The following is a 26,621-nucleotide window of genomic DNA, read 5'->3' as shown; positions in this document are numbered from 1 at the left end:
AGACTGTTTATCTTTCTTTGTAACTAGGTTATGTGGGTATGCAACTTATGCCGGAAACAACAAGAGATCCTAACTAAATCTGGAGCATGGTTTTTCGGGAGTGGTCCACAACAACCATCCAGTCATGATGGTACATTGAGTGACACAGTTACGGGTGCTGAATCTCCTAGAGAAAAGAAAGCTAGGCTCCAGGAACGGTCACGATCTCAAATACCCCTAAGCACAGCAGACACAACTTCACAAGACATATCCTCTGGTGTGCAAGCAAACAGAAGGAAAGCCCCAGAAGTGTCTCAACAAACTATGGGCCTGGAACAGAAACAAACTGCTTCTAGATCTAGAAGTGAACCCCCAAGAGAGAGGTAATATTGTTGCTAATGGGTTGTTCCTGAATAATTATGGGAAAACCATAACTATAGGATTAGTTAGTGTGGAGGGTTTATTATAAATGAAGAAAGTTATCTGACCTTTTCATGGAATAGAAGTTGATTATCAGTGGTGAAGAATCAGTGGGGAGGAGGAGAACTTTGAGGCAGCCTTCAACGGCTATTCTTGATATACTCAGCAGGGACTAAAAGAGGAATTCCAGTTGTCTCTTCTACAAAATGAGAAGGGTGAGGGCAGAGAAGGTAAGCCTAGGAGAAATCAAAAGATGGAATAAAAAAGAAAAATGATCTGTTTTTTTTCCAAAATATACATGCATATGATCAACACAAGAGTTCACATTGCTTGACTTGGGAAAAATCCATGTTTTGAATTGCTAATGTTGTCCTCCTACTCCTCTCCATATTGCATTCTTTCCTTTACATCTTTTCCCCAGTGGTGTGTTTTTGAAGCAATATATTGTAATGTGATCATAATGATTGCTTGTGTAGAACATCTGCAAAGTGCATCCTAAGGGCTCCAGAAAGCCGTGCCTGCATCTCAAACTGGCATTCAAAATGGCTGTTTCATTTTACTTAATAATGCAGGATCCGATCCCATTGGACTTATGGGAGACAATTTGGATTAGAAATGTTAGATTTACACAAGCTCAAAATTTGAGGGAAAATTTTTATAAAATGTTTTACAGATGGTATTTAGATCCTAAAAAATTATCTTGTATGTATCCAAATTTACAACCCAAATGTTGGAGATGTGGTAATATGGATGCGACATATTTTCATGTTTGGTGGAATTGTAAAAAGGTAAAGGCTTTTTGGATTATGATTTGGTGGAACATTCAAAAGATTTTTAAAAGGAAGATAAAGTTCACCCCTCAATTATTCCTATTGGGTATCTTTGTGGATTTAAATGACAAAGAAACTACTTTAATGTTGAATTTATTAACTGCAGCAAGGTTACTAGTAGGCTCATATTGGAAGAAGGATTCGTTGCCTACTTTAGAAGAATGGATATTTAAAGTTTCTAACTTTGCAGAAATGGCAAAAATTTCTGCTTATTTGAGGGATCATACACAAGAAAAATATATTATTGTATGGAGAAGATGGATAGATTATATTCAGAAAAAATATGGTACTATAAAGTTTCATTTACTTTATGAGTAAATTTTATAGTAACTGTTGTAGAGATTTGTTTATATGACTTAATTTAAGGGGAGTTAAAGGTTAAGTATGATGTTTTTTTCTTTTTTTTTCTTTTTTCTTTCTTCTTTTCTTTTTTTTTTTATTATTGTTAACTTTCTTATTAATAACCCTGTACTCTGCTCTGGGAAGCGAAGGGGGAGGGTTGAGGGTGGGTGGGTGGGTGAGTGGGTGGGTGGGTAATGATAATATAGTCATGGTAAATGCTTGGGAATTTCCCCTATGCTGCGTTCATGTGTGTGAGAGGGATGAGAGGGGAGGAAGGAGTAGGGAGGAAGTAGGATGGTTAGAGGAGAAGGGGAGGGGACGAGAGTAGGAGGGGAGGAGAGAAAGAGGAGGGAAGTGGGGAAGGATTAGAGAGGGTGGACGCAGCCTGGGGGGAATGGGCAGGCGGTACCAATGGTTAGGAATTTAATTGTATTTTGTATCAATAAATGGAAAATAAAAACCTTAAAAAATAATAATGCAGATAGTCTTTGACTTACAACCACAATTGAGGCCAAGATTTTTGTTGCTAAGCAAGACAGCTGTTAAGTGAGTTTTGTCCTATTTTATGACCTTGCTTGCCACAGTTCTTAAGGGAATCGCTGCAGGTATTAGATTAGTAACACTGTTGTTAAGTGAATCCGGCTTCCCCATTGACTTTGCTTGCCCAAAGGTCATGAAAGGGGGTCACAGGATGCCAGGACATTGCAACCACTGTAAACTAGTAGCCAAGATCTGAAATTTGATCATATGACCACAGGGATGCTACAGCGGTCATAAGTGTGAAAAAGGGTCATAAATCCCTTTTATCAGTGCTGTTCTAACTTTGAACAGTTACTAAATGAACTGCTGTAAGTTGAGGACTACTTGTATGTCCAGTTATGCACATTTGATTATTTAAGACTTAATTAACAATATTTACATGTAGCTATTAATAATATGTGATTTAGCAAAGATGAAAAATGCATAAGGTATATCAAAACGCTTAAAGTCATCAAATAAAACCAGATATCCTCATACCCATAGTCTAAAAGCAATAAAATCTGGGTTGTTTTAAAAAGATCTTCTACTAGTGCCAGAAATAATAAAGTAAAAGTTACAGATAAATTCTTTATAAGGAAAGAATTCTACAATAAGCCTTTTTTTTTTTTGCCACTCTGAAATAGAGATTTTGGAAATAGGCCTTTAAAGACTGTTTCAAGGCATGGGCAGATTTTAAAGAGGAGAGAGAATCCTTCTGAAAACATGGTTCAAAAATATTTAATTTTTAGAAATTAATAGTAGTATGTAAAATTTGGTCTAGGAATAGTTTTGGAACTATAGTAGACCATAAATCATTAATGTGACATGATTATATTGAAACAATCTCTTTAGCAAGTTCACTATCATATTTTGAACCATTGCATTTTCCAGGTATTTTTAGAAATGTTCCAGTATAAGGATTTGCAATAATCCATAAGACAGTTTACCAATGTATGAATAACTTTAATTAAAATACAGAGTTCTAGATAGCATATTCACCTAATTAAAAGATTTTTAAGATTAATTTTAAAAAACAGTATCATGTAACTATTTTAGCAACTCTATCTTCTACAAAAGGTTAATTAAGGATGGTAGAAAATTAATTATCCTGAACTGAACTGAATGTAATTTGATAACTTGCATCTATGCAGACGTATAGCGTGGGAGTCATTTAAAAAAAGCATCCAGCATTTTATTCTGCATCAGTAGGAGGCGATGTAACTATGGCTGTATGAAAGTGGTAACAAATCTTGTTCCTTATTTCCTTTGCTGGGTCAAAAACCCTGGTCCACCAATGCCCAAAATTTCATTAAGAATAGTAATAAACCAAATCCTGACTGAATATTGTGCCTGGTCATATTGGTTCTTTAGAACCCATGCATTTCCTAGAATTGGGTCAGCTGGCCAGGAATCTAATTTTTTTTCAGCAAAGAAAGGAATGAGTTCCTAGAAGATCTAATGGTTGTTTGGTGGGATTAGGATGAAGTGGGAGTTTCTATCTAAATTATAATTGCACTCAGTCACACTGAAGTAATACTGAAGATATTGTTCTAGCTGATATTACTTGCTTGAAAAAATACATCAAAATAGCATAAGTTGGCTGCAGACTAGCCAAATTTTCAGACAGGCATTAAGATAATTTTACACAACTTAAACTTTTTATTTATTTTATTTATGCAGAATGCAGTAAAGTGTGCAATTTTGGGTGCTCCAGAATTTTTCTATGTAAGACCACTGTTGCATGGGCTGCCCTGGTTGCGGTATTCTTTCAAGTGCAATTCACAGTATTGGCTATCAGTTTTAAAGGCCTACAAACTGACTTGCAGGATCATCTTGCAGGATAAGGAAGTGCAGCATCTGCTGGATGGAACAGCCTCTCCCTGAGATTCAGATGGTTCCACCCTCTTGGCCTGGTCTAGGACAATTCTCACCGTGACCAACTCTCGCTGTGGCCAGCTTACTGAGGGACAGCTCGCCATGGGACAATTCCACATGAGAAAACTCAGTGAGATAACTGTTGCCCACCACTCTTTCTTCAACATTATTTTCATTTTTGTCCATTTCCACAAAAATGGAAATTATGTCGAAGACACAGTGGTAGATAACATTTATCGCATTGAGTTATCCTGTGTGGAACTGTCCCACGGCAAGTTGTCTCATGGTGAGTTGGCCGCAGTGAGTTGTTCATAGCAAGTTGGCCCTGGTGAGTTGGCTGCGCTAAGTTGTCTCCCCCCCCCGAACATTAGGGGAGCCCCATGTACATGTTTTTGTTACAATGGAATTGTTATTTTTTTTGCTAACAAAGGATTATTTTCATCAATTGGTGGTGGGGATTTATATTGGATGGATTGCTCACTGCCCAGAGTTAGGCATTTAACATGGGGAGCTATATAAAATTTCTAAATAAATAAATTTCTCGTACTACTTCCTCATTTATATCAGGAAGAAGATACCCACCGCTTTTGAGCAAAATGGAAAAGGAGGTGTGAAAGCTGAGCGCAGGCGTGTGCCAAAGTCTTCACTACAGCAGAGTGAAGGACAAACAGATGAGAAGGGAAGTAAAGAAAGGCGTGATGGGAGAAGATTGGAGAAAGGGAGGTCTCAAGACTACTCTGACTTCCCTCCCCATTTTGAGGAAGGCAAGACAGTTAATGAAGAAAAACAGAGGAAAGAAGATGAATATAGCCGATATAGGAGCGATCCAAATCTCGCAAGGTACCCTGTGAAGCCCCATCCTGAAGAGCAGCAGATGCGGATGCATGCAAAAGTTTCAAAAGTGCGGCATGAGAGAAGACACAGCGATGTTGCCTTGCCTCATACCGAAGTTGAGGAGCCTGAGGTACCTGAGAATAGCCTTGGAAAGCATTCACAGTTGCAAGAAACTCGGGATATAAAATCCCAGATGGATGCCCAGAGGATACATCCAATAGAAAGAACAGGCGATGTCAGGGTTTCCGTTTCTAAACAATTAATTTCTCATACTCCATCAACGCCCCGCCATAGCATGGTTCTGACAGAACATTTAGAATCCAAAAACCATGATTCCTTTAAAGCACAAACTCGCTTAGATCCTAGCTCAGCTCTTCTCAGTCGGAAAGCAAAGCGAGAGAAAATAGAAACCATGCTAAGGAATGATTCCCTTAGTTCTGATCAGTCAGAATCAGTGCGACCATCTCCCCCAAAGCCTCATAGATCAAAGCGTGGTGGGAAAAAAAGGCAGATGTCCGTCAGCAGCTCTGAGGAAGAAGGAGCATCAACACCTGAATATACCAGCTGTGATGACGTAGAAATAGAAAGCGAAAGTGTCAGTGAAAAAGGTAAGTCTTCCTTTTTTAGAAAAGGAAAACAAAAAGTACTATACATGCTTGAAATGTGTAAGTGTATGTAATGTGTGTGTGTGTGTGTGTGTGTGTGTGTGTATGTATATGTGTGTGTGTGTATACACATACATGCATACACATACATACATGCATACACACACACTAGTATTATGCTAATATAGTGAGGGTAACTTTTTAAAAATCTGAAGTACTGCAAGTTCTTATGGATTGGGTTAAATCTTGGTAGGCAATTATATTATTAAAATACTATAGTTATACAAAATACCTTGTGAACTCTAAAGCTTCCTCCTTCCGTTATGTATTCAAGAAGGAAATTGAATAATATTTATATGCTACTTATATGTAAGGGCGTAGGTCTATACATATGTTGTATATAGTATATTTTAAATGTGTGTTATGTATGTGTACACTTTGAGAGGAAGCAACTAAATTTCATTTTTAATGTGTGCCATTGTGCCCACAGGAAAAAATGACAACAAAGGTTGTCTGTCTGTCTGTCTGTCTGTCTTCCTCTTAATGATGGCCAGTGAAAATAAGCAGTAAGGACTGCATACCTTCCTTTCTTTTCCTTGCTTTCCTCACCTCTTTCCTTCCCTGTCTTCTATGTAGTTCGTATGTTTAGATGACATGCCCTTCTCTTCTTTTTTCCTTAAAATTATTCGCTACGGACATAAAATTTATTTCTGAAAATACGGAGTTCATACTATGATGCGATTTATACTTATTCCATATACAAAGTTAGTATTAAAAATGTTAAGGATGCTGAGAAAATTGAAATGCAATGTTTTTTTTCCCTAGATGTCTAAGTGGCAAATGGTCTTTTTTTTTCCCATTTCACTATATGGTTACAGCAACTTGATTCTCCACCAGCTCTCTGTACCACCAGTCGCAACAAAACATTTTAATCACTACACCACACTGACTTTCCTTCCATTGATTAATATCAGACCCTCCTCCATCCCCCCCCACACACACCTGGTTGAGTTACAATAGAATTTTTCCTTCTTTCTTTAGATAATTTGTAAACTGTTTTTTTACCTCAAGCGCATAAACAAAGAAAGGAAAACCCAAAGCTGGCTTATTCTGCATAAAGAAAAGCAGGGCGGTTTTCCGTGTTAAACTTAGAAGATTACCTAGACTCCTTGCCATGTTCAGTCACATCGCAAGATGATACGGTGGCCTTCCATGTTAAGGAAGACTGCTGCAAAAGTGTAATGCATCTGGTTGGGACAGGCAAAATGAGAAAATCGGGTTAGGTCTTCATCTAAGTCAAAGAACAAGACGAGGCAGTCCTGCTTTACCTAAAAACACCCTAAATTATTGTTCCTCCAAAAGAAAGATGATGTAGAATGTAAGACAATCAACAAAGAAGGATTAGAAATAGGAAGAAAATAGGAAGGATTAGAAAGGAAAAAAACCCACTTTTCCCTGTTACCATATTTTCAATATATCTAAGATGACCCTTCCTTTTAATGGTACATTATTTGGGGAATGGGGGACTCTACTCTCTTTTAGTATAAAAAAACAGAATGATGCTCGCTCTTCTCCAACAAGTTCTCAAACTGTTGTTTTCCAACAACCACCATTTCAGTCAGTTGCCTCCTAGTAAGATTGGCCATTATAGTCCACCATGAGAAGCAAATGTGAAATTTCATATTTCTAACCATACACTTAATTCAACGATCTGTAATAATAATAATAATAATAATAATAGTAATAATAATAATAATAAAGTTGGAAGGTACCTTGGAGGTCATCGAATCCAACCTCCTTCTCAGGCAGGAAACCCTACACCATTTTGGACAAATGGCTGTTCATTATTTTAATGGCCCGTAAAGGGCTTTTTACAATGTGTATATTTATAAACTAATGTACAAGGTGGGATCAAGTTCTAAGAAAATTTGTCCCCTGGGCCCCCTGACTCAGTTCCAAAATCTATGCCAACAGCAGCTGCTAGAGCCTATAGGAAATAAAGGAAGCTTATATTGGTAGCTGTCTTTAATATACAGGCAGTCTTCGACTTACAACAATTCAATTAGTGACCATTCAAAGTTTCAATGGCAGTGAAAAAGTGACTTGCAACCAGTCCTCTTATCTCCCAACGTAGCATCTCCTCAGACACCTGATCACAATTTGGATTCATGGCACTTGACATGTATTTAAGATGGTCGTGGTGTCCTGGAGGATCTTTCCAGTCAACTTTCAACAAGCATAGTCAATGGAGGAGGCCGGATTTTTGACCACGTGAGTTGCTTAACAACTGCAGTGATTTGCTTAACAACCATGGCAAAAAGGTTGTAAAATCAGGTCAACCACTGCCTTACTTAGCAATGGATATTCTGATCCCAACCGTGGCAATAACCGTGGCAATAATCCCAACCTGTGTACATGCATGCACTTGTGTGTATAATGAAGAATTGTTGCAAGTTTTAGATGTCTTTTCTTAGAAGAGAAAAAACGCTTTAGAAATCTGGGCTTCCATCCATTCTTGGCTAGTTTTCTGACTCAGCTATAAGATTGCAGCATATATTGTTTGAAAGGCCAATCTGAGCCTTTACATTATTGATTACACAACTAGTGAATTGATGAAAATAACATTTTCAAAAGGAAATTGGAAAGTATAAAATGTTCCCAACACCTGAAGAAACTGATGCAGGCAAAAAAATAATTGCCTCCCTTAGGTCTAGTGTACAGACAACATACTTCAGCAATATACACACACAGATCTCTGCAATGTTAAACAAAGCCTTGAACATAGGGGCTCCATTCCTCTCCATTATTCTTCCATGGCTGCAAAATAAATAAACTAAGATTCATTTTCCTATCATGCCATTTATGGTTTAACATTTCCTGATCAATTGCTAAAAGATCGCCTTCAAACCTGACATGAATCTGCTTTGTTTGGCAAGCGAGAATGTAATGCACCATCCAATTTTTCCATTTTCTACACAGGAACAGATCAAGTAAAAAAGCTGAAAGTCTTTATAGGTGTTGCAAGGTATTTTTAAGGAATATTAGGTTACCTAAAGCCTGTAAATCTTTTCCTCCTATAAATTCTGGCTTAGTGCAGGACTCAAAATGAAAGATAGCAATAATTGGTGTAATATTCTTCATCGTCGTCGTCATCATCATCATCATGTTTTTCCCACAGGTGCAGGATCCGCTTTTCAGATCAAAATTGATAAAGAATATAAGAATATATATGCGTGATCAAAGAACCATATATCTAATTTAGGGGTGTCAAACTCACAGTGTCACATGACGTGTCGGGACGTATCGTGACTTTTTTTCCATTGCCGGCAATAGGATGGGCGCAGTTTTGGCATGACGCATCTGGCCCAAGGGCCGGCAGTTTGACACCCCTGATCTAATTGTATCTTTTAGCTAGTGCAAACATAATGTAATATTACCTTGCCCATCATCACCACTCCCTGATGCATATATCTCACATCTGCTTGGGCGGGCTAGGATGATGTGAAAGGAAGAGTGAGGCCTTACATCTGTCCAAGTGACATCCAATTTAACATAACATGTGAAGTGAAGCAATGCATTATAAGTATGTAGTAGTATCCATAGGCAGCATGAGCTGGCAAGAATCAACAGGTAAGACGGTGTTTCTAGACAATCAACTTTCCAAATTTTTTTCCATATTTCTGTTCTTAAATGAATATTTAAAGAAAGAAGAGAGAAGAAGCAGTGAGAAAACAGATTACAGATTACAGATTTCCTTGGCAAAATTCTCTTGATTGAAGTGAGGTAATTGCACAATTGCACACCTTACCTTGAATTACCTTTCTCAGTTTCTGGAATAACCCAAAGCTTTTCTCACTAGACCGTCAGCTGACAATGAAGCCAGTTCCCTAAACTCTGCTGAGCAATAATTGCTCACAATATATTTAGTGTAATTCAAATAAACAAGATATAATCTGGAATATAAAGCCCATGTCAAAGATATTTTAAGAGTTAAGTTAATTGTTCACTTTCAAACCCCAATTGTACTTCTTACAAATTCCTCCTTTGAGGGTTATTAAGAAAATAGAAAACATGGATGAAATAAAATCAGTGAACAAGATTCATTTTACAGCCTATTTGACAATATTTCACTATACTTATAACATGTTGATTAAAACTAAGATGGAAGTATCCATTGGAACACAGCGATCAGTCCAAATTAATATTACCAATCCGCCTTGCAGCTAAAATTTACTACAGGTAGTCCTTGACTTACGACCACAATTGAGCCCAACATTTCAGTTGTTAAATGAATTTTGCCCCATTTTACGACCTTTCTTGCCACAGTGGTTAAGTGAATCATTAAAGTTGTCAAGTTACTAACACAGCTGTTAAGTGAATCTGGCTTCCCCATTGACTTTGCTTGTGAGAAGGCCACATAAGTGATCCTATAACTCTGGGACACTGTGATAAACATGAGTCAGTTGCCAAGCATCTGAATTTTGATCACATGACTATGGAGAGGCTACATGGTCTTCAGTGTGAAAAACGGTGATGAGTCATTTTTTCCAATGTTTTTGTAACTTTGACAGCCACTAAGTGAATTGTTGTAAGTCGAGGATTAACTATACAAGGAAGAAGCAAGATTAATAGGATCACAGGAGCCAGAATTTCAAATTTTGAAGCCAAAAGACTTCAAGAGTAGCTTGAAGTTTGCAAACTACTTTGGGAGTCAACCCAAAACTTAATCTGTTGATGAAATTTTCTTTTTTTCTTTTCTTTTTGCAGTGAAAACAAAATGTGCCTTTTATTAGTGAGAATAACGTCCTTGACAGGTTGAAAATTCAGTGGGTACATAGAGAACATTGTATGCATATAGTCTGGATTTCTTTAATCTGTGCCAATGTGAGCTTAATCATAGCTTGGCCTAGAAAATGTTGATAAGGATTAGGTTTGCTCCTCATGACAGTATTAGAAAAGTATTAAATACTATATCAAATCTGTTTTTTTGCTTTCCATAGAGGCAAATGGGGTCAAAAGAAGAAAAGCATTGCTGTGTAATGAAAGTTTACCTGGTGCAGTCAGTTCACCCCCCTCCCCTCTTTCTGTGTATATGGTTGTCAGGTGAAACAGCCCAGTAAAGCGAACAAACTGCTTTTTAAAATGCCCCTTCAGAGTTAAAAAGCAGTTCAAAGACAGATTTTTAGCAGAAATCCGTGCTGGAAATATACTTAAGTATCAACAATAGGAGCATAGCCTTCTGAGAGCAGGGAGAGGTTCCACTCACAGACAGATCCAGAGGTTTCTATTCCTTCTGTGTTAAGTGTTTGTTTCTTGAACATTTATTGTAACAACTATTTCTGCCTAGTTTCTTTCTCTTAGTTTATGCTGACTTGGAAGCGTGCCTTTTAGATTCATTATAGCATGTTCACGGTCAGGTTTTCATATTGTTGTCCTTTAATATAACATTGATACAATTATTTTTCATGGTTATGTTAACCAGCTTCGGCTTCATGTTTGAGGAAAAAATGTGATAGAAGTAACAATGATATAATCTTGTCAATGATTAGATTTCAGTTAGAGGAACGAGGATGGAATAATAGTGGCAGCTGCTCACTAACGTTGAATTTATAGAATAGAATAGACCTGAAAGTATAGAATAGAATAGACCTGGAAGGGACCTTGGAGGGCTTCTAGTCCAGCCCCTGCTTGAGCAGGAGAACCTATACCATCTCAGACAAGTGACTGTCTAGCCTCTTTTTATACATCTCCAGTGATGGAGCGCCCACAATTTCTGAAGGCAAGCTGTTCCACTGGTTAATTGTCCTCACTGTCAGGAAGTTTCTCCTTAATTCTAGGTTGCTTCTCTCTTTGATCAGCTTCCAACCATTGTTTCTCATCTTGCAAATATGGATGAATAGAGGATTTATAGGTTGAGAATTAGAAGGGTGACCCGTTCAGTGGATCAAATGAATCAAAACCCAAGAATGAAGACAAAGAAGAACTAAAATCAGAAAGTATGTTTTAAAGAGCGAGCAAGTAGAAAAGAAATTAGAGGGGTACAAGACAATATTTCTGAGAAACTTCAGCACTGGTAGACTAATTAAAAGAGAGAAAAATATTGGGAAAGTTATTGAAGTATTACAATGTTGGAGACTGACGAAGAAAGCAGGAAATAAATCTGTGCAAAAACTAAATGGGTAAGTTAGAAAATACAAAAAAGCACAGAGAAGAGGGTTAATGTTAGTTCCGGATTTCTACTTCTGTTTTTCTCTAACACCTAGATCCTCTCATCTGCTTTTAGTCTGGCACCTTAAAGATGTGTTGGATCTGGAAGATGAAATACAGCACATCTAGGGAGTCTTAGGTCAGTTGGACAAAACAACAAGGGCTACCATTGAAAGCTTCCTTACAGTTCTTACTGACCCCCTTCTCTTAGTGAAGTTTTGAAGAAACACCTCTGGGCTGGATTGTTCCAGAGTTATCTGTGCCTGCCTTGGATGAGAGAGCCAGTTTGGTCTAGTGGTGAATGTGCTGGCCTAGAAACCAAGAGACTGTCAATTCTTGTCCCACTTTAGGCATGAAAGCTATGTAGATGACTTTGGATCAGTCACTGCCTCTCAGCCCAATCCCCCTCACAGGGTTGTTATTGTGAGGAAAATAGGAGGAGGAAGGGGTATTAGTTATGTTCACCACTTTCAAGTACTTATAAAAAAAGCAATAAAGGAAGGATAAAAATCTAATAAATAAATAAGAACCTGGGAAGGCATCTGTCATTCACTTGCTTATAGGCCAGTCCATTTTTGCAGACTTAGCTTTTTCGAACTGACAGTCCCAAAGAGAATTTCACAGAGACAGCAGGCCTTCTTGATGCAGTTCAGAAAACATAATGGTAACTGAATGAATGCCTGTAAATTTTATTTGATACTTGGACTATGTTAATTTCAGTCCATCTGAACTTAAATAGAAAAAATGGTTTCAGTGGTGGTAAGGTGGGGTAAGATCTTTTGCATTATACTGCCTGCGTTCAGATTCCAACAGAGAAAGCCTTTTCCAGTTTCTGCAGCGAAGCAAACATACTGCTTCGTGAGATCCTTAATGGGGGTCTCTGAAAATGATTAAAGATGCTCCATAGGCAGAGAGCCTCTTTAGCCCTGCATGGACAGCGTATGGATTATTGCAGTAATCAGTGCTCACTCTACACTGCAGAGATTTATATTTACGGCAGGTGCTCTGATGGCCCTAATTGATGTTAGTCTTGTAGAATGTTTGACATTGCAGAATCCTTTGGCACAGGCTCAGGAGACAAGAACTACAGGAAACAAGGACTCCTCATACAGATTCACTTTGTACTGATTTGGTTTTGGGTGTTTCCCGCACCCTTGCGATTATGGTTTTGCTACAGACTGAGGCTAGAATTCAGCAACCTGCTCAGAGCTGGTTCTGCTTATTAAGACACTGCGAGCTGATGCTGCTATGTTTGCTGGTTTCCTTCAGTTTCTTCTCCATTCCTTGCATTCAGGGACAGGTAATCATGTGGGCCTCTCGGACTGAAAGACTGTGGGGTATCTGTAAAATATTATTGTCAATAACTTTGAGTTTTGGAAAGGGGTGATCTTTGTGATGAGGTACAAGGATGGGCTTTTACAATTTTGGAATCACTAAGCCATTTTGTTCTTGAGTGTCCCTTTCATTTCGAATATTCTAGACTTCTTTTATATGTATATTGTTTTCAAAAATATTGCTTGACTTTTAAAATGTGTATATGTGTGTATCCAGAATTATAAAAATAACCTGCCCATAAATGCAATTCTAGATCAATGCAAATGTTGCTTCTGTAGATATATGGTTTTGCATGTTAATGAAATTAGAAATTTCAGAGGTTTTGATTGCCAGGGATATAAAATAATTCAGATATTATTTTTAACAGATCTATTTAGACATGTGCCCAGCTTTTCTTGAATCGTTGTGGTTAGTAAATTTCATAGCTTTCATTCAAATATCAGTCTGCAGTCTGCATATTCTAATGCAGTAAGCTTTTGCAAAATCTTTTTATGCAGTATGTTCAATTGAATTAATGCCTCTATTTTGTATATGATTTGTTAGTTGGCCTCATATGTAATAGTTTAAAGTTGTTGAAGACAGGGGTAGGTAGCTTATCTTAGTCAAACCCACTTTGGTTAGCACAGTAAAAATATTGAAATAATATTGCCATATTGTTGCATGTTAATGAAATTAGAAATTTTTTCAGATAAAGAATTATCTGAAAAATAAAAGGATGAGGATTGAGAAATTAATCATATAACACTGGTCAGTTATTTAGACATTATTTTTAAAGTATTAATTATGTCCATCTTATTTGGACAAATGTCTGTCTCTAAAGGACAGAAATTCAGGTGCTTTGGGACATTTTACAGATTTGAATTTTAATATTTACATATTTGATTATTATTAGCTGTGTTATCTGTAATATCTGTAAATTTCATTTAGTTTCAGATGGTTATTTGTGATTTTTTTCCTATTTAAATCAAAAGTTAAAAAGCATATAGCACACACTTCCGTGGCAAGTAGGAGACTTTCATATCAGACAAAGACTGGGCTGGGCAGCATTCCCAGGTAATGTTGACTCTCACGCTGCTCATGGCATCCCCTCCCCCAGAGCTCACCAAGCCAGATATGTGAAGTAGGGCAACCAGAATGCTGATGTGGCCCTCAATGAAATTGAGTTTGACACCCCTAACCTACAGTGTGTATCTGAAGGCATTATCCGTTCTGGTATTCTGTACTGTTCTTTGTGTAGTTTGATCCATTCTGTTGTTGTTGTTTCCTATATGGTGTTGCTCATGGTCCCTTGATGCAACTGCCAGGAAGCAGTGCTCAGGAGACCCAACAATAAACTGGTAAGGTCTCCCTCTTCCAGTTAGTTAATATTAGTTAGCTAGTGGAATGTTAACACTGATGCGTCCTAAGAGCTGTATGCCCATGTCTGCTGTATGCTAACTTTTGCTCTTACATATTCAAAAAGGAAAAGATACTAGGTAAGAATTCTGCAGAGTCAGCAACACCTCTCCATCTAAAACGTTCAAGGGGCCTGACTGATACGTCCGTGCTTTTAAATGATGTGAATGGAAGTAAAATGAGCCCAAGAGTTATTTGGAAAATGGAAAGTTAATTTGTCAAAGTCAGGGGCTTTTCTTCTTGCCATCGCTCCCGGATTATAGTTTTCTGTGTGCATTTTTATTTGATGAAACAGTTTTTATCTGGGATTAATTTTAAAGAAGGGTTGATTCCACCCTGCATGTACTGTTTTAGTCTCTTGTAGCTTGCCATAATTTGCAGAAGGATGTTAAGGGTAAATTTATGACCAACATGTAATTTTGAAATGACCTTTCTCTTTCTCCAAATTACAATGGATCATGTCTATGATAGCATCAGACTTATCTCCTCCCCTATTTCTGCCTTTTTGGCTGCCCTATTCTCCATTGATATTGCCTAATTTTGTCACCTCCCACCAACCCAGGAGACATCTGACCTCTTCTTCCTCCCACTGCTGACAAGGTGTGCTGGTTAGCTAATTGCTGGCCCTAAGGCCTCAAAGGCTTATTCAGCCTTGGCAAAGCCTCACTCGGCCTGCTCAAAGCCTCACTCCTTCACAGGCCTTGTGAAGTCCCCATAAAGCCTCACAAGGCCTTCAAAAAGACTCTGTGCAGAGGTCACATAAGGATCTTGTGACAGGCCAGCCACTGCCACAGTCAGATGTTCCTCATCAGCGGGACAAAAGATTGTGACAGTCATTGGGGTGGGGTGTATGGCATGGGTAGGCAATGGAGTGCTGAATGGCCAATAAGGCAGATATACCATAGGAGAAGATATAAGCACATGAGGGAAGTTGAAGGACGCACCGCAGTTGTAAATGCAGATGGGCTGCCAAGCACCTGAATTTGATCTTGTGGCAGCAGAGATGCTGCAAGGGCCATAACCTTTAGGACCAGTCATAAGCTACTATATATTCAGTGTTGCTGTAACTTCAAATGGTTAGGCCCAGGGAATGCTATTCAGTTTAAAATGTTACCTTTTTTAGTCCATTCAATCTAGTTCTTAAATCACTATTTACTTATTCTATCTACACCTTGCTGCGTATTACATATTTAAATAAAGAACATGACAGTGAAATAAGTGTAATAGCAGCAGCAATGATAATAATGATGTATGGAAAATGGTGAAGTATATATTCTGTATTTTAGCTCTATAAAATTCTTTTGACCCTGACCCTGACGTGAGGTAACCTCACCATCACAAGAGCCATCACAAGACTCACTGATGACTCACATCTGGCCCATCACAAGACCTACCACAGACCCTCACTTGACACACTTCCACACCTGAAGCTCTTATAAACAAAACACTGACACTGCCTTCCCTTGAACTCTGCTGAAGATGTTGTCTAGTCTGGTAACGAAACATTCAGAGACCAACCCAAAAGCTTAGAGAATGAACTTTCGTCCTCAACCTACACCCGAGCTACAGATATTTGTCACTATTGCAGTTCTTTTATATTATTGTGACTATTGTAACATATAGATGGGGATAAAATCAAAGGATAATGGCTTTTATTATATAAGTTCAAAATATAGTATTTATTTGTTTAGAAAATTTATATAGCTGCTACATGCTCAAAGTGAGTCTAAGCGGCTTATAAGCAATAAAAACACAGGTATAGAAAAAATAAAAATACAAAACAATACATGCCCCCCTCCCCCGGCTGCAATAGCATATACTCAAATGAGCCATTTGATGGATTCCATCCCCTGCTGGCATTCATGGTAATGTGAAGATAGCACAGCCTATATTAATTAACTACTGGAACAACAATTAATTAATAGTAATAGTGCATACCTATAAGTACCTACACAGAACTATTAATTTATTTATAAAATCTATACACCACAGCAATTGAGCAAAATATAATATGGCAAAACATTTAAAACCTTCAAGATATAATTAGAACAAAGCAGCTTATATAATCATGAAATCCCTCAAGCTAAAAGAACAGTATTTTTGTACTTATTTAAATGGAACCACCCCTAGATAAATGTGTATACAAAGGATTTTCTAGATTTAGCAGAATCTTCTGTATTGAATTTCTATTCTTAAGGGACTTACTTGGCAATAGCAGTTCATTTATTTGTTTTTATTGCTTAATCCACTGACAGATCCAAAATATTCTAGTCTTCATCATAATTCATTTTTTTCTTTCTGCTTTTTACAACTACCGTATGTATCATCTGATCTAATTCTTATTCTAATATCTATTCAATTAAACAATTCAGTCCATGTCACACAGTTTTATTAGTGTCTTTTCATTACTTAGTAATACATACTCAATACTAATTACTTATTGTCATTTTTGTTATTAGATATTCTTCAATTATCATTAGGAAATTGAAAGCCATATGAAGAATTATTAAGGGATAAAAATGGATTGTGTTTTCTTTTCATAATAATTATTCAAATCCTAATCTAGATTCAAGATGCTGATTTATATGTATAATTTTAAAATTAAAAGTCCTTGAAGAACCAGTAAGAAGTATTTTTGAGTAGATAATTAAAAGATTTGCTGTGGGAACTAATTCTATTTAAATTCTGTTTAAATCAATGGGATAATTAATCACGTCTTAGTTTTCTGTGAGTTTAAAAGAAATTATGTAGAACTAACTTTACCCTAGATCCAACTATATATGTACATATATATATATATATATATATATATATATATATATATATATATATATATATATATATATATATATAATATTAGTGCTTTCATATAGATTTTCAAAATTTAGTCTGTCAAATTTAAATAGCTTACATGTATTGTAAATTGCATACAGTATATATACCATGCACTCTACATTACTCTGTTCGTAAAAAGACCACTATACTTAATGCTTTTCTTATAAATATTTTACATTATACTTCTGAATGCAGATATAATTCATTCATTCATATAACTTTCTTAATATGAGACAATATTTCTTTCTGTTCATAACTCTTCCAGGTGACTTGGATTATTACTGGTTGGATCCTGCCACATGGCACACTAGAGATACATCCCCTATTAGCTCGGTAAGAAACCTCCCTCCATCCTTCCCTCCCTCCATCACTCCCTCCCGTGTTTTGTTGGTTTAAATTAAAGAATAATATTGTTTAATAGCCATTATAATGTCCATTGTTCTCAATGTAACCCATATGAGAAATATTTTTAAACATTGGATCTTACGGTGTTTTCCATTTATGGAGTAATGTATTCTGTTTGTAGAGGTCTTCAAAGGAAGTTCATAATACTGGAAGTGAAGAAAATAGTTTTCATTGATTCCAGCTCCTCTTACTCTGGAGTAAGAACTGTAAGCAGAAGTTTATAGGATACTGCTATTGATTGCAGCAAAAGATCCATTGCTGTGTAGTAAACATACCGTATGTACAAAAGCAGAAAGAAATACAGGTAGTCATCAACTTATGATCACAACTGAGACCAAAATTTATGCTACATTTGTTAAGTGAGTTTTGCTCCATTTTATGACTTTTCTTGCCACATTTGTTAGGTGAATCCCTGCAGTTCTTTAATTAGTAGCACAGTTGTTAAGTGAGTCTGATTTGCCCATTGACTTTCCTTGTCAGAAGGTCACAAGAGGAGATCACATGACTCTGGGACACTGCAACTATCATAAATGTGAGTCAGTTGTCAAGCATCCAAATGTAAATCAAGTGACCGTGGTAATACTGCAACGATCATAAGTGTGAAAATTGGTCATACGTCACTTTTTTTCAGTGCCGTTTGAATGGTCACTAAATGAACTGTTGTAAGTTGAGGACTACCTGTTTATTGGGATAAACATCATCAAGATGTGTAGCATATATGTCTCTCCAATCCAAATTCAGGTCCAAATTATGCACTATTTGATATCCAATATTTCCATGATAGATAGATAGATAGATAGATAGATGGATGGATGGATGGATGGATGGATGGATGGATAGATAGATAGATAGATAGATAGATAGATAGATAGATAGATAGATAGATAGATAGATAGATATGATTGAGTTTTATTTCTTCACAATCCCATTGTTTAATTTTATAAGTTTCACTTCCACCTGAGCCTGCTCTTATGTTCCTAGAACAGTCCTGGTGATACAGCAAATCTGACCTCTGATGGGTATCTTTTGCCACTGCCTTCTCCAGATATGGATTTAGAGGCAAACTCAGAAGGAGAAAAAAATCTTCGCTTTTCATTTAACTGGCGAAATTGGACAGATATTTAAGCAGAGGTCTAGACTTGATAATTTGCAGAGGTCTAGACTTTCTGAGTTACGTTGTCAGATTATAATCTACAAAATGTACTGCAAACTGGCAATCAAAGGGTCTTTATAAGGCCATATTTTCATAATTAAAAAACAAACAGCAATAAGAGAACACAAGTTCAGAGGAAAAAGGATGGTGAGTAGGCTTATCCAAAGATTGAGCCTCAGGGAATCAAACAAAACTTTGAGATTCTGCAAATTAAATGTAACAGTGCTCTCTGGTTACTTACTGCACTGAGCAATTTGAGTATAGTTGTTTTTTTCTTGAATTCTAGAAGATTTACACTCCACAATCCTGAAATGAGTTTAGATCCATTCCTTTCTGAGCCATGTGGAAATTCAATGAACAAAGCATTAAATAAATTCCTTAACCTGGTTGAGGATGGAATGGTGTTATCTCCCATAAATTTCCTTACTAGAAATGAAAGGAATTAGATTTCATTCAAGTGTGTGTTTGTGTGTTTGTGTCTGCTGTACACTTTGCTGTAATAGGGATATCTGGAATTGTCTTGTTAAAGATGCCTTTTATGAGCTGAAATATACTTATTGGTTGCAAGTTGTTAAATATGATTTACATTTTTAGTTGTTAAACATAATGCATTTTTTTTAATTTTGGAGCTAGCAATCCACGTAAATAATGAGTGCAAGTAATAAAAATAGGTGATCACTATAAAAGTAGAAACCCAAAGTCTTTAATACAAAAACAATTTCTCAATTCATTTGTTTTCCTGTATTTGTATATAATAGCATCCTGTAACTTGGCAACCATCTAAAGAGGGAGATCGATTAATTGGTCGTGTTATTCTCAACAAGAGAACAACTATGCCAAAAGAGTCAGGTGCATTACTGGGACTCAAAGTAAGTGCCTTGAACACTATACTGTAAACCTGTTACCATTAATCTTTTGTAAGAAGACTTGCCTTTGGCTGAAATTATTAAGTTCTTTTTTAGCAAGGTTTTAAAGTAGTCTATCATTCAAGTACGACCTTGAGATGAAAAAGAAGCAGAAATTAAACTGGGCCAAACTTATTAATTTTTAAAGTTGAGTTCACACAATATGCATAGCTAAATTGTATTTTGCCAGTTTGTGGCTCTGTGTAATGTATGACCCAAACAGTGTGGTTAAGTTATTGTATAGTGCACAGGTCGGCAACCCACAGCTCCGGAGCCACATGTGGCTTGTTGAGCCTTCTCCTGCAGCTCCCAGCCTCCTCAGCCATTTGCAGAGACAGAGACAGAGAGAGAGTCACTTGCGCTTCCCTTCTCTCTCTCTCTCTCCCTCTCCCTCTCCCTCTCTCTCTCTCTCTCTCTCTCTCTCTCTCTCTCTCTCTCTCTCTCTCTCTCTGAGTGGGAGAAGAGGACTGGCAGACCAAGGGCAGGAGAGAGCCAGCCCAATAAGAATGTGTGTCAGCTTGTCGGAGAACAGTGTGAAGCCAGCTTGCCAGGTGAGCAGAAGATCAGAAAGAGAGAGAGAGAGAGAGAGAGAGAGAGAGAGTGAGACAAAGAGAGGGAGAGGGGGGAGAGAGAGAGAGAGAGAGAGAGAGGGAGAACTCATGCACAGCAGCCTTTATTTCTTTTTAATTAAACTCTTCAATCAAGCTCCCCCCCTCGCACGTGCAAGTTTTGCGCTCCCAGTGTTTTCTTTTCTCTGGGAAACGGGTCCAAGTAGCTCTTTGAGTGTTTAAGTTTGCTGACCCCTGGTATAGTGCATTGTTCAGATCTATGCACTTGAATTTGAATTGGTACATTAGTTAATAATTGGTTAGCATTTGGGTTAAATATTAAATGGAAGCTGATACAAAAAATGTGGTATTTTCTAGCATTCTGCCTCTTCAGAGTACTTGGGGTAGGTACAAATTTATTTATAATTCAGTTAGGTCAGCAACCACTCTTTTTTTTTTCTCCATGAATTCCTAGTTTTTAGAAATATAAATATATAACTAAATTTCAGATTCCTTGCCACGTACGAGGAATACTACCCCAACAAACAATTTAACCAGAGAACTCACCAATTAACTTAATAGCTCATAGAACATGCAACTTTAATGCCTTGAGAAAATTAAAGGCTTAACAATTGTGAAAGATAAAATCACTGTCTAATTTGATGTCACAGCATTCTTACCTCCATATACTCAACACTGGCAGAATATCCATTGAAGTTTTACTATATAAAGCATCAAACCTAGCCAAGTGTATAAAACTGAAAAAAGCTAGAATCATAGAACTGATAAACCTTTGCCACATCACTTACTTTCAGTTTGATGGATAGATACATAAACAAATTAGAAGATACTGTATGCAAACATCACAGCAGCAATCTCTCCAATCTCTCTTAGACAATCCCCTAAATCAGACATGTCTAACTTGCGACGTCACGTGATGTCGCACAACGTATCAGAGCTTTTTCTCCATTGCCAGCAATGGGGTGGGCGCGGTTTCCTGATGATGCGTCCGACCTGCGGGCCGGCAGTTTGACACCCCTGCCCTAAATCCAATAACTACAAAAAGGCAGAACAGGAATTATTTACAACATACCATATAAAAACTGTGAAAGTCACTATCAGAAGATTAGCATAATGTGAACACCAGGAAGCAGCCAGAAGACTTGATATAAATTCTTTAATTTCATGACACATCAGCAAATTGAACCATAAATTCAATTGGAAAACTAAGTGTTTTAGATCAAGCCAAATCCAAGAAAGCAAGAGAATTCATAATAGCTTGGTATTCTCATACATCAACCATTAGCAGACACAGAGAGACAAACCTAGTATACTACTATTTAAAAAAGAAAGCAAAGGCCCAGAGCATATTCTCCTTTCCTCCCCATCACATACCCAGTAATCAATACGCATATCAGTGAGAACAAAAACAATGAAAGGAACACTCTTAAGATGAAACAGTACAGCCAGATCAAGTAGGTAGGCCAATCAGAAGGCACCCACACAACTTTAAGTAAGATAGGTCAGACCAGCTCCATACATAAAAAGCCAGGAAACTCCATTACTGTGATGATGCTTCCTATTGATTGGTTTAGATCAGGGGTCTTCAAACTTGGCCCTTTTGTGACTTGTGGACTTCAACTCCCAGAATTCCTCAGCCAGGCACGCTGGCTGAGGAATTCTGGGATTGAAGTCCACAAGTCATAAAAGGGCCAGGTTTGAAGACCCCTGGTTTAGATGGTTGCCAATCTTAATCAGTTGCAACTCTGGGCAGCAAACATAAGGTTAAAAACCAACAAAAATATTGCCTGTTTTGGTAATTAAATGTTTGCAACAAACAGTTTTCCTGGATTGACAAAGTAAACAGGTAAGTTCCACTTCTGCAAGAACAGAAGTGCCTCTCAGTTATTCAGCAGTAAGGGTTCTTAAGCTGAAGTTTTTGCAAGTTTAAGTAGTCACATGAATATGGATCTCTTAAAAAATCTATATAAAGTATCAACTTTGCACAAGCAATTATCCTCCTCTGAAAGATGCAAGGTTTCTGTGGTTATATAAGTAAAAGGCATTGAACTGAATATAGATTCCCATTATTTTAGTTAAAATCCAGTTTGGTATTCTGAAAGGTGGCATATTTATTTTCAGGTTGTAGGAGGAAAAATGACCGATTTAGGACGACTTGGTGCCTTCATTACCAAAGTAAAGAAAGGTAGCTTGGCTGATGTGGTGGGACATCTAAGAGCAGGTATCTCAGTTATGGGAATGATTTTGTCTTAATATTCTCAAAACCTGTATAATGCTACTGTTGTGTACTATATTTGCAGTTTCAGTGTATAGTTCCTTCCGTAAATATTTCAGCTTACTAGGGGCAAGGTAAGGGTTATCTATTTCAGCTGAGCCTAGTTTTATTGGTTAAATATGTCTTTATTGGATGGACTTTTAGAAGTACTCTGTACACAAAGTAAAGATCTGCATATGCTAAAACTATTTTTATAATATATAAAGTTATGTCTCTAAGAGCATATAGATCTTAGTTATATCTGACAGAAAGGTATAAAGAACTGAAAAAAATATGTATAATCTAAATATTGATATTACTTCAGTTTATGTGAACAAAACAAAACCTTAATTCTGGACTAATTTCCATAAACTTTATATGAAAATCCATGCATGAGATTCTTTGTAACATTGGCTATATATGTCTGCTAATGAACAAAGGGCACCTTTCTGTAAACCAAAACTGCAGAAATATTGGATCGTACTATTCTTTTTAAAGCAGAAAAAAAAATCTTGGCAGAAAGAAGGAAATGACCTTTTCTGCACCAGAGATTTGTTATAAAGAATAATGGGAAGCGTTTGCAAGCCCAAGAGCTCTGCAAAAACATTTGCTCGGCTAAAGGAAGGAAACCAGGTTTTGCCTTGAGATAATAAGAAATCAACCAACTGTGTTACAGTGGAAATATGCTGCATTGCAGTCTAATATCAAAATGGCCAAGCTGCTCACAGCCTGACAGAACAAAATCTGAGACCTCCTGAGAAAATTAAATACTAAAATCACTTAAATAGATTTTAGTCTGCCTCATGTTGCCTGGTTAATCTTCTGCTCTTGGCTGAATTTATTTATTAAAATTTATTTATTAAATTTATTTATTAAATTTATATGCTGCCCACCTCCCTGTTGAAGTGACTCTGGAAGCTTACAATGTGATCAATCAACGATAGAGAGACAGACAAACAGACTGATTGACTGACTGAATATACTGATTAAGAAGTCCTGGTACTAGTACAGAGAAAAGAAGAATGGTATCAAATTCTTCCTCTTTAATAGCACATGCTAGGCTCTAACTACCTATACTGGCCCTATTGCATGTTGTGATGTGTGATAGCAGAACTAGATGATTGCCCAGTTAGGTTCCCTGACATCTTTCTGCCAAGCCATTTCAATTTTGGTGACAGCTTGGTGTTTTGATGTCAGAAGATTGCAGAGTTTTATTATCTTTGAATTTACATCCACAGATATGGCCTAGAAAAGAATCTAGCAATTTATATTTGTTTATGCATGTATCTCCGTGAGTGAAATCATACAAAAGAATGTATCCTTTGTTTTTAAATTCCAGGTGATGAAGTTCTAGAGTGGAATGGTAAACCACTTCCTGGAGCTACAAATGAAGAAGTTTACAATATTATTTTAGAATCCAAATCAGAACCTCAAGTTGAAATTATTGTTTCAAGGCCTATTGGGTAAAGTTTGCTTTGCAATTTCTTTCTTAGTCTCCTCCCCTTTCTTTCTCTCTGTCTCTCTCTCCCTTCTCTCTCATAAATGCAGGCATGTCATATAAAAGCATATAATATTACAATAAGATACACATTGGCATACTAAAAATGTAAAGTAAACAAGAATGAAGGGGCAACCTTAACATTGGATTCTCAAGACAAAAGTCCTTGGCATCAAGTTTGGAAAGCTTCAGGTATAATGTTAACTATAAGGAGAAAATGTTCTTACTAATATATGTCATGTTTTGTATATTTGGGTAGAGATCTCATCACCAGTTAGACATCTCCTGCTATACTGCTTCTTCAGATTTACTGAAGCTAATTTAAGATCCATTTATTTTAATGGCTCTATGGTAGATGTTACCAAGTTTGGATCCAGTCTATTTTCTATTAATTACCACTTCATTTTTACCTTTCCTCTCCCAATGTGCTAAATCAGCTGGGAAAGGATGAATGTTATGTTATGAAGCACACCATCATGTATCTATCTGAATTGTTAACTGCAATATGCCCTCATCCCGTCTAGGATAGAACAGTGCAATGTGCTATGCCAAGGGCTTCTCTTAAAGACTATCAGGAAGCTACAGCAAAACCCAGCAGCCTTCTTATCAATGAGTGAGGGCCACCATAATCATATACTATCAGTGTTGCCTACACAACATTGGCTGCAGATAATAATCAGGTGGTTATCATCTGTGCAGCCCTTAATAGCTTCTGCCTGAATACATTCAGGATTATCTCATAAAAATATATCAGCTGTTGATTCCCTCCTCCCCAGTGTAAGTCTGTAGAAGATTGTCAGGAGAATGGGTCAAAATAGCTCCTCCCTTTGGAATTCCTCACACACTGTTCCTTCATTTAGGAAGGTGGGAAAGACTTAAGCTTCCTTCTAGAGCTTTTAATTCTAAGATTGCTGCTATTACTGGATGCTGGGTGGGAAGACCATTTCACTCACTATATTGTTCTTTTAGTGTTGGTGTTATTGTTCTTAATTCAATGTTTTAAAAGGCCTGGAGTCTTACGGAGGGTGGTAGTCTATAATAATGGCATTTAAATTAAATTAAAGGCAGGATCATATCTAGGATCTTTCTGAATTCCTGTATAACAAAAGTTCCTTGGATCATTTGGGTTTAAAGGTAAAAAATCTTATAGTTTATATTTTAGAAGTCATTCTGGATTAAAATCCAGTATGATATATTTAGTTATATAAATGAAATTAGGTGTGTTTCCATGTATATTGTAACATGCATTTAAAAATGGGGATTATGTTTGCTTGCCTAACTGTTTCCAAGTTTCTTTTCTGTTTCTCTCTCTGTTATTATAAGGTTCTTTTGTAGGTTTAATTCAGCAAACTCCTTCAGGTGTGTGTATAAACATTTCTAGTGAATTCCCCCCTTCAAATTAGTATTTTGTAGTTTCATTCCTCTCCTATTTACTTTTTCCTGGTGTCTGGAAGAAAAATATTGCGGACTGCCAAACCAGAATATAAATATTTACATTGAAATTGCTGTTCGTATCATTTTCAAATCATATTCCTTAAGAGAGGTGAATTCCCATCTTTCTTAAGAAATTGAGCAAATTCAAGAAAAGTAACTGTCTAAAAGAGATATGTCAAAAGCATTAAATCTGGAATCAAAAAAAAATTTTTTGAATAAACATTCAAGGTCTTAACCTCTTTATTAAATAGCATTAATACTTGTATATATGGACTAAAATTAGTTTATAACATTGTTCTGTAGATCAACAGGCATTTCAAAATTTTATTTATACATGTGTATTTCAGTGACATTCCAAGGATTCCCGAAACTTCTCATCCTCCACTAGAGTCTAGTGAGTATTGATTTTGTTCCAACTGCTGAGATTGAACAATGTTGATTCATAACTTTTCATTCAGTATTACTTAGTTTACCAGCACAGTCATCCCTCTATCCACAGTGATTTTTTATACTTACCGTATTTTCTGGCGTATAGGACGACTCGGCGTATAAGACAACCCCCGACTTCGGCGCCTATTTCCATGCCTAGAAAGTCATCTTATACGCCGGAAACTACCATAATTTCCAGCGTATAAGACGACTCGGCATATAAGATGACCCCCGACTTCGGCGCCGATCTCCAGGCTTTAGAAAGTCGTCTTATACGCCGGAAAATACGGTAGTCATGCTGTATATATTTTATTCATACCAAATGATAGTCTGCAAGATTCATGCTAAAATACATAGGACAATAAATAGCTGTAGCACATACTACCAGGGAAACCATTTGCATTGTCTGACTCATGATACAAACTGGTCAACAGCAGTCATATTACAAGATTGTGACATGCTTTCGTTTTGAACAAAAGTTACCAATATATGCTGTTTGATCATACAAATTGACTTTAACTGTTCACTTTGAACTCTTTCTCGCCAGCCTAAAGTATAATCATGAGAACTGGCATTTTTTCTCTCCCCTTTTTCCAGAGTTTTCTGAACTAGAGTTCTAGTTTAATGTTGATTTTCAAACCCAGAAAAGAAGACATAATATCATGTGGCTTAATTTTCCATTTTGTCAGCTGAGGTTGTCCAAATTCCACCATTCTAGGCGTAACACAAGAAATTTTGGCTGAATATAAACTAGATTCTTTGTTGGAAAACAAATGCGTAATTTTTAGAGCAGTACAG

General features: G+C 36.9%; 1 protein-coding gene across 49 annotated transcripts in view; it reads left to right on the top strand.

Annotated features, from left to right (window-relative positions):
- RIMS1 (regulating synaptic membrane exocytosis 1) overlaps positions 1–26,621 on the top strand; it is a 262,195-nt gene that overhangs the window by 144,245 nt on the left and 91,329 nt on the right. For 21 of the 49 annotated variants that reach the window (XM_039346675.1, XM_039346689.1, XM_039346686.1 and 18 more), the window contains 7 exons: positions 28–362; positions 4,533–5,407; positions 17,442–17,509; positions 19,493–19,603; positions 22,330–22,429; positions 23,802–23,925; positions 25,742–25,788. In XM_039346675.1, the coding sequence (XP_039202609.1) occupies positions 28–362; positions 4,533–5,407; positions 17,442–17,509; positions 19,493–19,603; positions 22,330–22,429; positions 23,802–23,925; positions 25,742–25,788 (1,660 nt within the window). Of the gene's footprint in view, positions 1–27; positions 363–4,532; positions 5,408–12,488; positions 12,912–17,441; positions 17,510–19,492; positions 19,604–22,329; positions 22,430–23,801; positions 23,926–25,283; positions 25,320–25,741; positions 25,789–26,621 lie in introns of those variants that run through there. The other 28 variants (XM_039346652.1, XM_039346651.1, XM_039346654.1 and 25 more) reach the window with 8 other exon arrangements.

Source organism: Crotalus tigris, unplaced genomic scaffold, assembly GCF_016545835.1.
Source record: "Crotalus tigris isolate CLP2741 ecotype Arizona unplaced genomic scaffold, ASM1654583v1 scf7180000018016.4438896, whole genome shotgun sequence".
NCBI classification, from domain to species: domain Eukaryota; kingdom Metazoa; phylum Chordata; class Lepidosauria; order Squamata; family Viperidae; genus Crotalus; species Crotalus tigris.
Note: the sequence above shows the minus strand (reverse complement) of the source record. Positions and strands in the feature narration are given on the sequence as shown.